At 35.3% G+C, this 16,467-nt stretch overlaps 1 protein-coding gene across 1 annotated transcript in view; it reads left to right on the top strand.

Annotated features, from left to right (window-relative positions):
- Nucleotides 1-16,467, top strand: part of LOC123554113 (remodeling and spacing factor 1-like) — a 61,722-nt gene that overhangs the window by 13,423 nt on the left and 31,832 nt on the right. The window contains exons 4-7 of the mRNA XM_053532341.1: nucleotides 1,046-1,180; nucleotides 1,853-1,932; nucleotides 3,914-4,056; nucleotides 5,444-9,048. Coding sequence (XP_053388316.1) covers nucleotides 1,046-1,180; nucleotides 1,853-1,932; nucleotides 3,914-4,056; nucleotides 5,444-9,048 — 3,963 coding nt within the window. The remainder of the gene's footprint in view (nucleotides 1-1,045; nucleotides 1,181-1,852; nucleotides 1,933-3,913; nucleotides 4,057-5,443; nucleotides 9,049-16,467) is intronic.

A 16,467-nucleotide genomic window follows, 5' to 3' on the forward strand; every position in this document is an offset into this window, starting at 1 on the left:
ATATGAAGTATTTCTTTGGTAAAGTTCAGTGAAAGTTCAAAGGAAGCTATACTCTCAAGCAGAATACACATATTATCTTCATGTCAAGGGCAGATGATTTTGCTCCAGTTACTACACCTTGATAATTCAACATAAATATACAGGCTATATATACATCGCCATGTCTTGTCTGGAAACAAGCTTGTGCTGGAATTCAGTGAAAGTTCATAAACTTGAATCCTTACTCTCGACTGTGGATGTACATGTAAATATTATCTTCATGTTTTGGTTAGATGACTTTTCACTGAGTTATTGCCCATTGATTATTCAACATTAGTAAACTGTTACTGTAGCACTATCATTGTTCAGACTATTCCTCAGCAACCCTTGGCTGATTCTCAGTGAAACTTCATAGGAAGCTTCAGCCTCAAGAGGAGATGCACTGTATACTTTGTGCCTGGTTTTTTGGACACCTACTTGGTGGAGTTCTTAGAAACTTCTTCAGAAGCTTCACTGTTAAGAAGAGATAATGGATCGAGTTGATGAATTGTGCTCTTGAAATGCAATAAGCATCTGTCAGTTTTACCAATATCGTCTTGTTTTTAAATATTTCATCTTAAGTAAGGACATTGTCTTCAAAATTAAAGGATTCTGTTCAGAATGTTTTAAATGGGTTCATTTCTCAACTATACACAAAGAATTCAGGCATTGTACTCATAGTAATCATTTTCATACATTTATTTTGCATTCAACAACAAAGTTGTACCTTTGAAAACTTTTGATATGGTTTAAAAGTTACCATTTTATGGGTATGTCATTGACACTAAAAGTTACCAGAAGTAGAGTTCATTTCATTTGAAGACAAAATCTAAAATGTAGAAGAAAAATGCAGAGTAATGTATCAGTGATAACAGTTTCCAACCAAAATAATAAATATATCTATCTCAGTACCTTATGTAATGTGTAGCAAAATACTACAATGTTGTATGTACTGAATATATAATGAAATACTATAAACTTAGATCTTGCTATTACTGTGTTTATTTACATTCTCTAAATGTTACAGAATCTTTGTGAGGATCAGTTTGAGTACAATGATCGTTTTAACAGACATGTCAATGAGGAACTGGAAGAGGGGTCCAATCTTCGTCATGAACCAATTGGAAAAGATAAACTTGGTCGATCTTATTGGTTTATGCTGGTACAACTTTATTGATCTTTTGTTTTACTTCTTCTGTTTATGATACTGTTACTTAGTATTTACTTGAGTATTTCGTACTGATTTTATATAAGCTTGACCATTCTATGAATTACCATCAACAGCGATTTTTTTCTTCTTTATAAAGTACTCTTAAAAGGACCTTTTCCCAATTGAAAAATCTTTTTTTCCCAATTATCATCCAAAAATTCCCCAAATGACCAAATTAAGTTTGCATTTTGATGATTATACAGAAGGAAAACTTAGTTACAATTGACATTCACCATGATTTATCCATTTAAACAGGTTTTTAATGCTATTTACATGGAAATAAAGGGAGAGGCATTCTAAATGATGTTATTAATTAACTATAAAAATTCCCAATCTGAGTAAAAACCCTGCTATTTTTCCCAATTTATCCGGTACCGGACATTTTCCCAAAAGGGAAAAAAAAAACACTGCTTAATATGCCTCAAAGAAATGTTTAAATAGCAGAGATGTCATATTTGATAAGCTAGAGAGGTTGAATGCTTATAAATTTGGAAATTGACTGTTTTGTCATTTTATTAAGGTAGGGTTATTAGCCCTGTACTGAAGTCAAGTTTTGTGTAGTGAATGTTGCAAATATTTAACAGTATACATTTCACTTTTATGTTGGTTTATATTTATATGTAGGACAAGGAAGGTGGCCTACGACTGTTCAGGGGATGGCGAAATGACTTGACTAAAGATGAAACTTGGAACATAGTTTGCTGGTAACAGATATAACTATTTTGCTTTTTATTTAAAAAAAAAAAAACTTTTTTGAGGACTTTGGTCTGTTTTTGAGTCGGCTAAAGGCTGAAAGCCTTTTGACGAGTCCTTGCTGTTCAGCGATTCTCTAAATGGACCGAATAACACGTGAAGGGATGTAGTTCCATTAGATTTCTCAAACTTCAAACAGTTCGCTGCATGAATGAAGTTAAGTTGTGTCAATTCCCTTTGCTATGACCAATATACGATGTAATTTGTCATATTTATGACTTGTAATTGTGCAATACTCCAATGTAACTCATTAAGCATAAATGTGCATTTTAAGAATTGCGCAAGCTTACAAAGCTTGGGTAACATCCAGCGAAAGACAAAAAATAGTTCCACAGGGCTCCAGATAAGATGCGTATTAGCGTAAATTACGTATAGAAATAATGCAAATACGCATGTCTTATAATTTCTAAGCGTATAAAAACGTATATAAAATTACAGAAACGCACACAATGCTTTTTTAAAAACAAAATCTGAATCGTCTGGATGCATTAGGTAACATAGCCGATCAGCCTTAATTCTTCCACATTGAACGTAAACACGCATCGTATGATTTCTATAATTTTTGCGTGGGTTGAATTTTGCAGTCAGTAAACGGATAAATTATCGGAAGAAGAAGCTCTTACTGGTTTGTTTAGTTACTACTGATATTAAAAATGATTTTAATTCTTATTTTTCGAGAAATAAACAAATCGGCGAAACACTAAATTGTACTTTCTTGTAGTTTTTGAAATCGAAAGTAGATCGTCTATGTTTGGCTGCTTTCACGAAACAAAACAACTTTTTTATGAAAAGATTTAAATAAGAGGTAATTTAACCATAAACTTCAATGTCAGATACTGCCAGTTGCTGCTAAATGTCTTCGTATCATCACAATTTGTAAAATATATTGTTGAAAACTGGAGAAAAGTGTAATCGTATCCGGATATAATATTTTGGGTAAATATTGAGCTGTGTTATGAAATTTTAAGAAAAAAACTAAAAAACTGAAACTGGTAGACTATACTGTCAGTACATCAATCATTAGCCGACTCAGGCCCTTCAGGCCTTTGATTATTCTTTATGAAATATTAGTCAAATCCATCATAAGGAAGTGGTGTTCACTGCTCAATCTGTAGGGTTGTTGAGTTGAGCCCCATTGTGATCGCAACTTCACCCTTTCATATGACACCAGTATTGGATTTCCAGGACTGTAGAGTGATAAATAATGTTTGAAAATTTTTTTCACAGTCAAGTTAAAATTAGTATTAACTGAACTAAATTCAAGATACTTTCATATAAAGCTGACTTGTTGATTTACAATTTGAAGGATAAAGAAAGCTATAATTGTGCTCACGTTGGTTTTGCTGTTGCCAGTGTATTTAGCTTTGAAGTTTTACGGCAAGCTTAACAATTTCTTTGTCTTCTTTATTGCTGCCCCTATAACCATCATACTTTGCAGAAGGTTTGGTCTTAGTAAGGGACAAATGTCTTGTGGGTAAGGATCAGGGACCCACCACTGCCAGATTTTAAGACTCTATCACCAGTGTTAGCTGCAGGTGGGAATAACTGGCGCAGTGGTAACTGTTTTGGCAGTAATAAGGCTGTACAGAATTAACGCATAAACAGTTACTCGCGAGTCAGATATATACATCTGCCCATAAAACTAGTGATTGAATATTTTTCTTGCATGCCATACTTGACAAATAACAGTAGAATTAAGTTCAAACAAAACACTTTCTCGGAGCAATCTTTTTACATTAGCTTATTCACAAAGCATGAGAACTTCATGTCCATAAGCAGGAAGTATATCATGAGGTTACAAAAATAAAAGTAACTTAATAGGTCCTATTTCATTTTTATCATCTGCAGTGAAACGTTTACTGGTATGATTTTATGTAAAACAACTGTTTGAATTCAGTTCTTACTGAACAACATAAAAGATTTATTCTTCAGTGAGGTTGATGAACTGGAAAAGTTGATAGAGGTTTTGGAAGATGCTGACAGTTTAAAACAGATGGACCCTCCAATACAAAAGCGTCCTGATATGTCTCCACAGAAAAAAATCTCTCCAAAAGATCTTCTTTCCACTGCCACAGGTAAAACTAATGTAGATGAGTTAAAATTGAGCCTAGTTTACAATGATGTTGCCAGATGTGTTATATCATCCTATACAGTACTGTGATTAACCGCACTGTCACTTTTGGTGGAAATGTTGTGTATGCAGAGCTCAGTGTTGCAGCTGGACCTTAATAATGGGGTGCTCTCCTCCCTTCTAGATTTGACCCTTCCATTGACCCCCAGCACTCTACAGTCAGTTAACATGTAGAATTACCCAGTTTTTACAATTTGCTCTTGTTATTAAAGTCAGTGAATCTTTAAATACCATAAAAGGTATTTTGGGCGCAAAAGATTACACTGTCTTTGGATATGCTTTCCTCTATTTTTGAATTCTAGCTTTAGCACTGGGGAAGCAACTCTTAAAAAAAAAAAAAGTGGAGTATTGGCCATTGTCATTTGATAGACCACCCTTGTTTCTGATCAGAAGACTGTAACTAAGGAGTTTACAATGGCCAGATTTTAATTGCTTGTGATAGTAGACAGCCCCTGTTGTTTTAGGGAACGGAAGGTCAATGATCAAGGTCACATTGCATCAAGACTGAAAACATACTTTGGCCTGCAGTCATCAAACTATATAGAGTGATTACCTGAGGTTAGTAGATGATGACCTCTTTAGTTTTTTGGGGGTTAGTATGTCAAAGTTAAAAGATCAGGATGAACTTGAGATTTCTCATTAACTAGAAAAAGCCTTTTGAATGAATGAATTTGAAAGACTTTAAATATACTCAATTGCACATTGCTTTGACAGGTATTTTTTTTTATTATTATTATTTTGTTGGGTTTAACGTCACACCGACACAATTTTAGGTCATATGACGACATTCCAGCTTTAATGGTGGAGGAAGACCCCAGGTGCCCCTCCGTGCACAATTTCATCACGAGCGGGCACCTGGGTAGAACCACCGACCTTCCGTAAGCCACCTGGATGGCTTCCTCACGTGAAGAATTCTATGCCCCCAAATGAGGTTTCAAACCCACATTGATGAGGGGCAAAATGGTTTGAAGTCAACGACTCTAACCACTCGGCCACGGAGGCCCCTTGACAGGTATTTTTGACATTTTGTAATAGAGGTGAATGTGCAGGTATTAGACTCTACCTTTGCTACCTACACTGGCCGCAAAGGTAGAGTTAATTATGTCCAGCATGATCATGGTTATAGTCTTGGTGTTTGAGGTTAAGCTCATACATTGCTTGAAACTGAAATTTACTCAGTAACAATGGGGGCATCAAGTTGAATAGCAAATTTATGATACATTAAGCACAATTCTTCAAATTGATATCTTTAGCAATAATAATTTGAAATTTATCAGCCTTTGGTTTTACTAACTTCTGTTATAGATGTAAATTATTTATGTTTTGAACAGAGGATGCTGCCAATGTGATGTATTTCTCAAGCATTATGAGCTCTCCGCGATTTTATAAACCTCCAAAAGCAAGAACGAAAGCTCAGATTCTACAGGATGAGCGGAAGTTTGATTTACCCCACTGTGATGTTGAAATAACGAGACTTAGTAAGAGACAGCTAAGGAAATATAAGAAACAGAACAAACCATCTCTGACAGCTAAAAACAAATCTCAGGACAGTAAAAACAAATCTCCTCTAACTGATAAGATAAATTGTGACAATGAGAAATTGAACATGGAGGATTCTCCAGTAAAAGAGGACTTGCACACTTACTCAGAACAGACAGGTAACTCCTCTGAAAATCTCAATACTGATACTGGAATTACAGCAGGTGATAATAGTGGCAAATCTAGTTCAAACAAAGAAAGAGACTGTGAAAATAGTGAAAGAGCAGATGTTGAAAATAAAATTGCAGCAAATGTTTCTAAAGAAAGGACTTCTGAAGAAAATGATAGAAGTGCTATGGATCTTGTAAATGATTCTTCAGAGATGGAAAAAGAAATTGTTTGTGACAATATATCAAACAGAAATGATGCCAGCGATTCTAGTGAAGCAGATAAATGTAATAGAGTTCTGTCTGATAAAAAAGTAATTTCTAATTGTGGAAAAGAAAACAAAGAAGTGGAACCCTTATGTGATAAAAGTATCTGTCAAGCTAAATCAGGTACATGTGTATGCATAGAAGGCAGAACTGATTCTAGACATAAAGGTAAATGTAACACAGAGGTAGCCCAACCTGTTGAAAATGAGATACAGAAACTTGAGAAACAAACCAGGGAAAATGTAAGTGCTGAGAAAGAGGAAAGTCCTGTTTCATTGATAAATAATAAGGGAGATGCATGTAGTCAGCAAGACGTAGCGAACAACATTGACCAAAAAAAGACGCATGTCATTGATGATACATTTAATCAAAAAGATAGTTCTGGTTCTGGCAAACATAATAAAGTTCCTGAGGATGACAAAAATGTGTTTGACAATGCTATTCAAGACCTAATACAGTTGGAAGGCAAACCTTTAAACGAGTTAAAATGTGAAAATGGGAAGAACAATAAAGCATTTATTAAAGAAGTCTCAGAGAAGAATGATATCAAAAATGTGAAAAGATTTCTTGAGGGGGAACAAGTAGACAATAAACAAGACCTGAAAGGAACGTGTGAACCAGACAGCGATCGCTCTATAGATAATGATAAACAAGTTATTGATCATGCTTTAAAAGATCTGATGCAGTTGGAAGAGATGATTAATCAGGGTAGTCCTTCAAGTACATGTTTATCTCCAGCTAGTTCAAATGATCTCAGTTTATCAAAAGGGGAAAACAGAACTCCAAAAACTATTTCTTCTAAGGAAAATGAAAGTACCTCTGTAGAAAACACTGTAACTTCTGTTGATGAAGAGAGTGAAAAGTTTAGTAGTAAAAAGATTTTACCATCAAGGAATGATGCAAATAATGATGAGAAATCAAGTTCAGCGGAACATGATGACTTAGTATGTAAGGCTGATGAATCTAAATCAAATAGTGGTACAGAAAATAAAGATAATGAAGAGGGAAAGCTAAAAGATGAAGATGTATCAACTGATAAGTTATGTGATACAAGGAAAAGCAATGATAGAGAGAAAAAATTAACAGACAGTATTAAATCCTCTAAAATAGAGGAAGGATTGGAAGTTCAAGACAGTTCTGTGAAAACTTTATGTAATGGAATATGTGACCGTGAAAATTCAGACCACTCACTTGCTTGTCAAGACGAAACTGTTGATGATAAGAAACTGGTGAGAGATGTAAGTGACAAAGGTTTTCAATGCCAGAAAGCCCAGAAGAAGTTGGATGCTAAGACAATGGCCAACGAAGAAAAGCCCGAGCTGAGCACAAAGATTAAACAAACCTGCCATAACTATAAAGAAGAATTGCCTGTCCTAACTAAAATGTTGAATGTGATTGAAGGTAAAAATGTAGTTAAAAGTGAAGAAAAATCCGAAACTGCTGGGCAGACAGTGCCTGTAAAAACTGAAAATATGAAAATGATTAACAGCAAAGAAAATGTCTTGAATGGAGAAAATATGAAGGAAACTGTACAAATTGATGAAAAGAAACCATTGTCAATGATGGTTGGAGAGGAAATGATTCAGATTGAAGTAGCATCAAATAACTCAGATGAGGAAAGTGAATCAGAAACTCAAAAGAATGTGAATAACTCTGCTCCAGTATCTGATAAGTCAGTGAAACTAGGAGATCACATTTCAGGAACAGCTAAACATACTGGTAGTTCAGTGAAAGAAAATGTTGGTAAACATGAAAAAACGGTGAAAGTATCAGAAGTTGTGCAAAACAGAGTTTCAGAATATCTTAAGCAGTCACTCCAATCAAGTAAGTTGAAAGCGAAAAGTGGACAAGAGTTACCTCATGCTCCTGTAATAGACTTAACTGCAGAAAAACAAATGGTAAAAGCACTCTATACTCCTAAATCTAGTGCAATAAATACGTCGATGCCAAATATTGTTTTATTACCTGCAGGAAATAGTTCCCATCTTCCTGTAAATCAAAGATCACTACTTGTAAGCACTACACCAGCAGTGCCAGTATCAAATATTCAGACAACAGTCTCATCAGTTGCTGACCTTTTAAGAACTATATATGTTCCAACTTCCGTACCTTCGACAATGCGCACTACTTTACCTGCAAGTGGGGTTCAGTTTAAGACGTTAAACTCGGTGCTTGCCAGCCCAGTAGTGTCCTCCAGAAGTAGCACTTACCCAGTCATTGGAAATATGCCAGGTCTAAGAATGATTTTACAAAATAAACCGAGTGGAGGTCCAGTAACATTACCTTATATACAAACGAATGCTCCAAGAATTATTTATGCTCCTTCACCTCGACCTACTATTATTACTTTGCAAAAGCCAGGAATTGTAGGTTCTAGTCATATTATACAAGGAAAATCCATGCAAAATAGTTCTACACCAAAACAAGGTAATGATACTGCTGTGAAGTCATTACTTGCCAAAAGTCTTGCAACTCCTCTGAATCAGAACTTACAGACAGCAAAAATGAACACAGTTGTACAACCGAATGTTGTGAATAAGGGAATCATTCCAACTACAGTTTTACAGTCCAGTGATATGAAAAAGAAAGAGCCAACTGTTTCAGTTCATAATGTGACAATAGTTATAGGAAGGGATGGAGTGCATTATGATAAAGCAACAGGAAAACCCTACGTATATCCTCCTGACCAGAAGTATGTGATTGCTGGGCCTAAGGGTAAATTCTATGACAGAGCAACTGGTTATGAGGTGAATGTTCCACATTCAGAAAACCTCAAACATGTGCCAAATACAGTTTATTTAGCATCTGGAGTCTCTTTTACACAAGAGGCATTGAAAAAGATTATGGCTAAGAAAAGAGCAAAAACTAAAAAAGTTAAAAAACAAAAAGAAGAAATAACCACTTCTGATGAAGAGTTTGAAAAAATGTTGGATCTCGAAAAATCAAGTGGGGATGAAAGTGATGACACCAACTATGATTATGAAAAAATCTCGCAACATGTCAGGGCAGCTAAAGATAAAAAGGTAAGAAAGGTGTTTATTGTTGTAATTATTGTACTTTAGAAATGAAGTCCATGGATTAAATGAGTCATCTTTAGGTAGATTTGGTGAACTTTTTAACCAGAAATTAAAAAAAACTTCATTCACATGGTCAGAGTTTTGTAGTCAGAATTCCCATTAGAAGAATTAGTAAATGGTGATACTCAAATCTCAAACAAATATAATAAAAAACATTTGAGCTATTGTGACCGCTCAAAACTGGCGTGCGTCGTCCGTCCGTCAACATTTCCCTAAAAAATCTTCTTGAAAACCACAGGGCAGAATTACACCAAACATCACAGGAATGATCCTTGGATGGCCCCCTTACAAAATTGTTCAAAGAATTGAATTCCATGCAGAACTCTGGTTGCCATGGCAACCGAAAGGAAATTTTTAAAAAATCTTCTTGTCAAAAACCACGGGGCCTAGTGCTTTGATATCTAGTGTGTAGCATCATTTAGTGGTCCTCTACCAAAATTATTCAAATTATCCCCCTAGGGTCAAATATGGCCCCACCCCAGGAGTCACATTGTTTATATAGAGTTATAAATGGAAAACTTTGAAAATCTTCTTATACAAAACCACATGGCCTAGGGCTTTGATATTTGGTATGTAGCATCATCTAGTAGTCCTCTAATAAGATTGTTTAAATTATCCCTCTAGGGTCAAATATGGCCCCGCCCCAGGGGTCACATGGTTTATATAGAGTTATATAGGGAAAACTTTGAAAAATCTTCTTGTACAAAACCACATGGCCTTCGGCTTTGATATTTAGTGTGGAGCATCATCTAGTGGTCCTCTACTAAGATTTTTCAAGTTATCTCCCTAGGGTCAAATATGGCCCAGCCCCGGGAGTCACAAATTTTAATAAGAAAAAAAGTTAAAAAATCTTCTTGTCTGAAACCACAACTCTTAGACCTTTGATATTTAGTTTGTACTATTGTCTTATGATACTCAACCAAAATTGTTCAAGTTGTACCCCTGGGGTGAAAAGCAGCCCTGCCCTGAGGGTCCCAAGTATTATATAGACTTATATAGGAAAAAGCTTTAAAAATCTTCTTGTCAGAAACCATACGACCTAGGCTTTTGATATTTTGTATGATGCATTGTCTAGTAGTCATCTACCAAAATTGTTCAAATTGTGCCCCTGGGTTAAAAGTGACCCTGCCCTGGGGTCACTTAGTTATATAGGAAAAATACTTAAAGAATCATCTGATCCTATTTCCGAGACTATTCAATTATAATTACTTAAAGACCCCAACTAATATGATGTCATTTGATTTCGACCTTGACCTAATGACCTACTTTCTTGCTTTTTAAGATACAGCCTTGAAATATTGATGACATACACAGTTTTGCACACAAATGGTAAAACAATTTCATGGATTATAAATGTGACCTACTGACTTTCTTCATATTTTATCATTAGTTTGGCATTTGAAACATGTAGCTCATATTACTCAGGTAAGCGACCCAGGGTCATCATGACCCTCTTGTTAAATATATAATATGTTATTGCACTGGCACACAGAATAAACAGGTTCCTTTGTTCACGCTATCATCAGCATGAATGCAAAGAAAAAGTTACCAGACAGATCTTGCCCAGTATCTGATGCAAGTATCAAAAAATGTGCCGTGTATTAAACCCCCGGATATAAAAGCAGGAAGATGGCACTGGGGCAGGTTTCTTTATAAAATATGCATGGTAAACATCAGAGAACCGTTTTTTGAAATCCTGAAAGAACGCCTGAATGAAAAAATTTTAAAGCATGCACATTTATACTTTGATATGTATCATTTCTATTGGTGCATTTAATTTTTTCAAAAAATGTCTAGAAAGTATACTTACAGATTTTTTTTTAAATCTCAACTGTCAAAAATTTGAATTGCCCGGGAGGGGCTTAGAGGTCATAACCTAAGAGAGCAGAGAAATGTAAACAGAATATGCACGTGGCTTTGTTTATCAACAAAAATACTGCAGCAGAAGATTATTCACTACATTCACAGTCACCTGTTTACCTGCTTTTTTATCACCTTTGTGTTTATCTCAGAAAATGATTTACACTTATTATGTGCATGAAGTGAATAAATACTTGTTATATAACTAGTACATGTAGTACATAAGTGTTTATTTACTGTAATTTCTGACTGTTCTGTTTCCACAGTAACTATTTTCCATTTTCCCCACTCAATGCATTATATTCAATTGAATTTGGGAATAATCTAGTTTGAAAGTCCAGTTGCAAAGTGCCACAAACTTATCAGTAAATTTGATGCCATGAATGTGTATTGTTTTGACAGTCCTCCCTAATTGCCTATTATCTTGACTTTCTTGATAATACATTGACTGAAACAGGCCTCCAAAAATTCCGCCAAATTTTCATTTCATGTCTTGACACTGTGCTTCACAGTCCTAGTGTTACATTCATCTTGATTAATTTGGATTTAATTAAATAATTTCTCAAACGAAACAACATATCAAATGGGAATAAATTTTGCTTTGTTGACTGGAATGATAACATTGATAGGGAATCTACTTCCTATAGATCAATGTCTTTAAAAGAAATCCCACAAAACTTATCAAGTACCTGTGAAGAAAAGAAAAACTAGTGATTTTAAAGAAAATATTTATAAAAATTGGATTAATAACATTTACAACTGAAAACAGCAAGTAAGTTGCATGCTCTTCTGTATTTTGAAAGATCGTCTGCTACAAGCTACCTGTATTTACAATGGTTATTTTTAGCTACTGCTTCTGAGTAACAAAATGTAGCTCCTCCCACTATTTTCTGTCTGCCCCGGTAGGAAATGTTAGGGGTTTAATATAGTGATTCAGAATTTCAGAGTTTTAGATTTAAAACAAACAAATATGTATAATTTTCCAGTTTTACTACTCGTGATTTTTATTAGCCACTTTGATCGCAAATTTGCCAGTTGGATCAAGTGGTGATTGACAGCATTGGCCCTCTGTATGTGACATTTTTAGCTCGCGTGTCACATAGTGACAAGGTGAGCTTTTGTGATCACATTTCGTCCGTCCGTTTGTGCGTCCATCCATCAGCAATTTCTGTCTGCATGATAGTGGTTTCATTTATGATTTATTAGCTCACCTGTCACATAGTGACAAGGTGAGCTTTTGTGATCACCATTCGTCCGTCGTCAGTCCATGCGTGCATGCGTCCATCCGTCAACAATTCTTGTCTGCACGATAGTGGTTTCATTGATGATTTTATTTTAACCAAACTTGCACACAACTTGTATCACCATAAGATCTTGGTTCATTTTTTGAATTGGCCAGGTCCCGTTATGGGTTCCAGAGTTATGGCCCCTGAAAGGGCCAAAATCAGCTGTTTTGACCTTGTCTGCACAATAGCAGCTTTATTTATAATTTGATTTTTACCAAACTGGCACACGACTTGTATCACCATAAGATCTTGGTTCCTTTCTTGAACTGGCCAGATTCCATTATGGGTTCCAGAGTTATGGCCCCTGAAAGGGCCAGCATTAGCTATTTTGACCCTGTAGCAGCTACATTTCTGATTTTGTTTTAACCAAACTTGCACACAACTTGTATCACTATAAGATCTTGGTTCCTTTTTTTAACTGGCTAGATTCCATTATGGGTTCCGGAGTTACGGCCCCTGACAGGGCCAGAATTAGCAATTTTTAGGTGTATTTTAACATATCTATACCTTGTAAGATTTTTTTTCTTTTTGGTTAAATTTCTGCCCTTTGTTGTTCCTGTCCTTTGGACTTAGATATTTTTTCTGAGGACTTTCTTGTCCTCAAGTGCAATGATAACAGGTGAGCGATATAGGGCCATCATGCCCCTCTTGTTTAATGTTGATCTTAATTATCACATGATTCAAAATTAACTGTTTCATACTTTCTGTCATGGACTTGTATATACCAATAACATTTGTTATAAAAAAAGTCTGTAATTTTGCCTTGGAATACATATATGTATATTAACACATTTTAGAATACATATTTTTTTAGCTCACCTGTCACAAAGTGACAAGGTGGGCTATTGTGACCGCTTGATGTCCATCGTGCGTAGTGCATAGTCAGTCGACCGTCAAGAATTTCTAAAAAAAAAATCTTCTTCTTGAAAACCACTGGGCATAATTACACCAAACATCACAGGAATGATCCTTGGATGGCCCCCTTTCAAATTTGTTCAAAGAATTGAATTTCATGCAGAACTCTGGTTGCCATGGCAACCAAAAGGAAAAACTTCAAAAATCTTCTTCTCAAAAACCAGAAGCCGTAGAGCTTAGATATTTGGTGTGAAGCATTGCCTGGTGGACCTCTACCAAATTTATTCAAATCATGACCCCCAGGGTCAAAATTGACCCTGTCCCAGGGGTCACTTGATTTTACATAGAAAAATCTTCTTCTCAAAAACCAGAAGCCCTAGAGCTTAGATATTTGACATGTAGCATTGCCTAGTGGACCTCTACTAAAATTATTCAAATTATAACCCCGGGGTCAAAATCACGCCATGTACCCGGATAATCCTAACTCTGTTCAGCGACCCTAACTCAGTGCCAACATGGCTGACAGAAAGACGATGTATGTAGTTAATTTTCTTGTCTTTTTTCATGTTTTTATGTGAATATGCAATGTTAGCTTAAAACTTTTGATAGTCATAATATCCTGTATTGATAACATGTTTTGTGTACTAAATATTTCAATCGAAATGTCACATTATGTGGCTGAAATTCATTAAAATGTACTCAAAAAAGTCTTCAAAATGAACATGTTTTATGTTTCTAACTGTTTTAAAGTACCAGAAATTGCAGTAAGACCTTACTTATTAAATGTATTAGTTCCATAAATATCTCTTTGACAATGTTTAACAGTATCAAAGTTTGAAATTGATTTTTATAGCTTAAAAATTGTATTGATTATGAGGTGGGTTTAAATTTGCGGATAATTCCTAACTGGTATAGAAAACAGTGCTGGATAAATACGAACTTAGAATGGATAAACACCTAACCAAACGAAAACGGCTGTTTGTCTGTGCCTTTTTATTGACTGCTCGAAGTTCTTTGATCTACCCACTCCTGCAGGGATGTGGGATTCCTATGTCCAACTTATCCGACTCGTGATTTTTTTTGCCGGCGGACAAGTGCATTTTTCATTATGTGTGTCCGCGGACAAGCATACTTTTTCAGATATAAAATGAGAAAACATAAAATATCATTTAGATTGTGTGTTGCTTCAAGTGTATGGAGGTGATAAAGATAATGGGTTCTTTGACTAGGTCTCGCGCACACTGTAACTCGGTGACTATGATAAAATATCAGAGAAGATTTAGATACAAGAAGATTTATTTAACATCGGATAAGTATAAACATATAACACTAGCTTAAAGCTATTTTCCGGCAAACACATGTAAATTAGCTCGACATAAGTAAATCAGCTGTAATAAAATGCAAATATGTTAAAGCACATTAAAGCAAATAAAGCATATGGCTCTGAGTAGATAAGAAACAAATCACAAATTATCACATACATGTTACAGCGCATTAAAACAAAATAGCACATAGATACTAGCAAATAAAAGGAAAAAATAATTTACCACATACAGATTTAGCACATTTAAAGCAACATATAAAAAGATTAGCTGACACTACACAAAAATAAGAAGTGTCACATTTTACAACATGCATTTAAAAAAACATAAAAGAAGAAATCATATACATGCTAAAGGGAACATAAGAACTACTTAAAGTAGCTGAAGAAAAATATTTGCATCATCAGCATATAGCATTCTGTAACTATAACTAGAAAAGGAAAACAAGGGTTACACACAGAGAACTAAAAGGACATTTAAAGACATCATAAATGTAAACAACTTAAAAAAAGTATTATGACAAGTTTGTAAGTAGAATTCCAACTGCTGAGACAATAAGTCACTGTCAGTAGTTGTGCATGGGGCATGTTAGGTTCTTTAAGAAAAAAAATTTGCAGAGTTATGGGACTTTGTTTTTTTGTTACTATACTATATACATAGACACAATCTTGTGCTCACCATCTCTCCTCATCCCCTTGACACAATTTAATGAAACTTCACACAAGCGATCAGTACCAACAGTAGTTGTGCATGGGGCATGTTAGGTTCATTTAGAAAAAAAAATTGCAGAGTTATGGGACTTTGTTTTTTTGTTACTATACTATATACATAGACACAATCTTGTGCGCACCATCTCTCCTCATCCCCTTGACACAATTTAATGAAACTTCACACAAGTGATCAGTAACAACAATAGTTGTGCATGGGGCATGTTAAGTTCTTTCAAAAAAAAAGTTTGCAGAGTTATGGGACTTTGTTTTTTTTGTTACTATACTATATGCATAGACACATTCTTGTGCGCACCATCTCTCCTCATCCCCTTGACACAGTTTAATGAAACTTCACACAAGTGATCAGTAACAACAGTAGTTGTGCATGGGGCATGTTAGGTTCTTTCAGCGACAAAAATTGCAGAGTTATGGGACTTTGTTTCTTGTTAACATACTATGTACATACAGTCTGCATATGCAATCTTGTGCGTGCCTAATCTACCAAACCCTTACACACAATTTAATGAAACTTCACACACGTGATCAGTACCAACCCTAGTTGTGCATGGTGCATGTTACATTCTTTTAGATAAGTATTCTGCATAGTTATGGGACTTTGTTTTTTGTTACTATACTGTATACATACAGTCTATATACATACAGTCCACATAATTATGCAATCTTGTGTGCGTCAAATTGCAATGTACTGTGTCAGTGCATGCTGGGGGTACATTCATCATCTTTAGTGATAGCTCTAGTTTACCACAGTTACTGTGATAAGTTTTTCTTTTCATTGTCCTAAATAAAGTACTCGATCTCCAGTCTATCTGCGCTTTCATGAAGGTTTGATATTACAAATCAGAGCAAGTGAAATTTGACTATGGACAAGTGGATTTTTAAGTTCCGTGGACAAGTGAAAAATGTAAGGATACCCACACCCCTGTCCCGTCAGTCCATGCACCACTCCCCAACCCCACCACACCACACAACACACACACTTTTCTTCCCTATTTACTGTCTGAAAAATATCATATTTTATAATCAATCATAAATCTAATCCCATTTAAACAATTTCAAGAATATTCCATTAGCACCTCTATAAAAATCTCTTACACTATAGATACGATATACAAGATTTGAAACAAACACAATTCTTTTGAAACAGTGTGTGTGTGTGTGTGAGAGAGAGAGAGGGAGGGGGAGTTGGGGGGGGGGGGGGGGGGGGGGGGGGGACTACAGAACTTCGAACATCGGTGGTGTTAAATAATTTCTTATATAAATATAATAATTTTTACTTTTATACTGAGTTATTTTTGAGGGTTTATCTAGATT

Source organism: Mercenaria mercenaria, unplaced genomic scaffold, assembly GCF_021730395.1.
Source record: "Mercenaria mercenaria strain notata unplaced genomic scaffold, MADL_Memer_1 contig_1123, whole genome shotgun sequence".
NCBI lineage: Eukaryota > Metazoa > Mollusca > Bivalvia > Venerida > Veneridae > Mercenaria > Mercenaria mercenaria.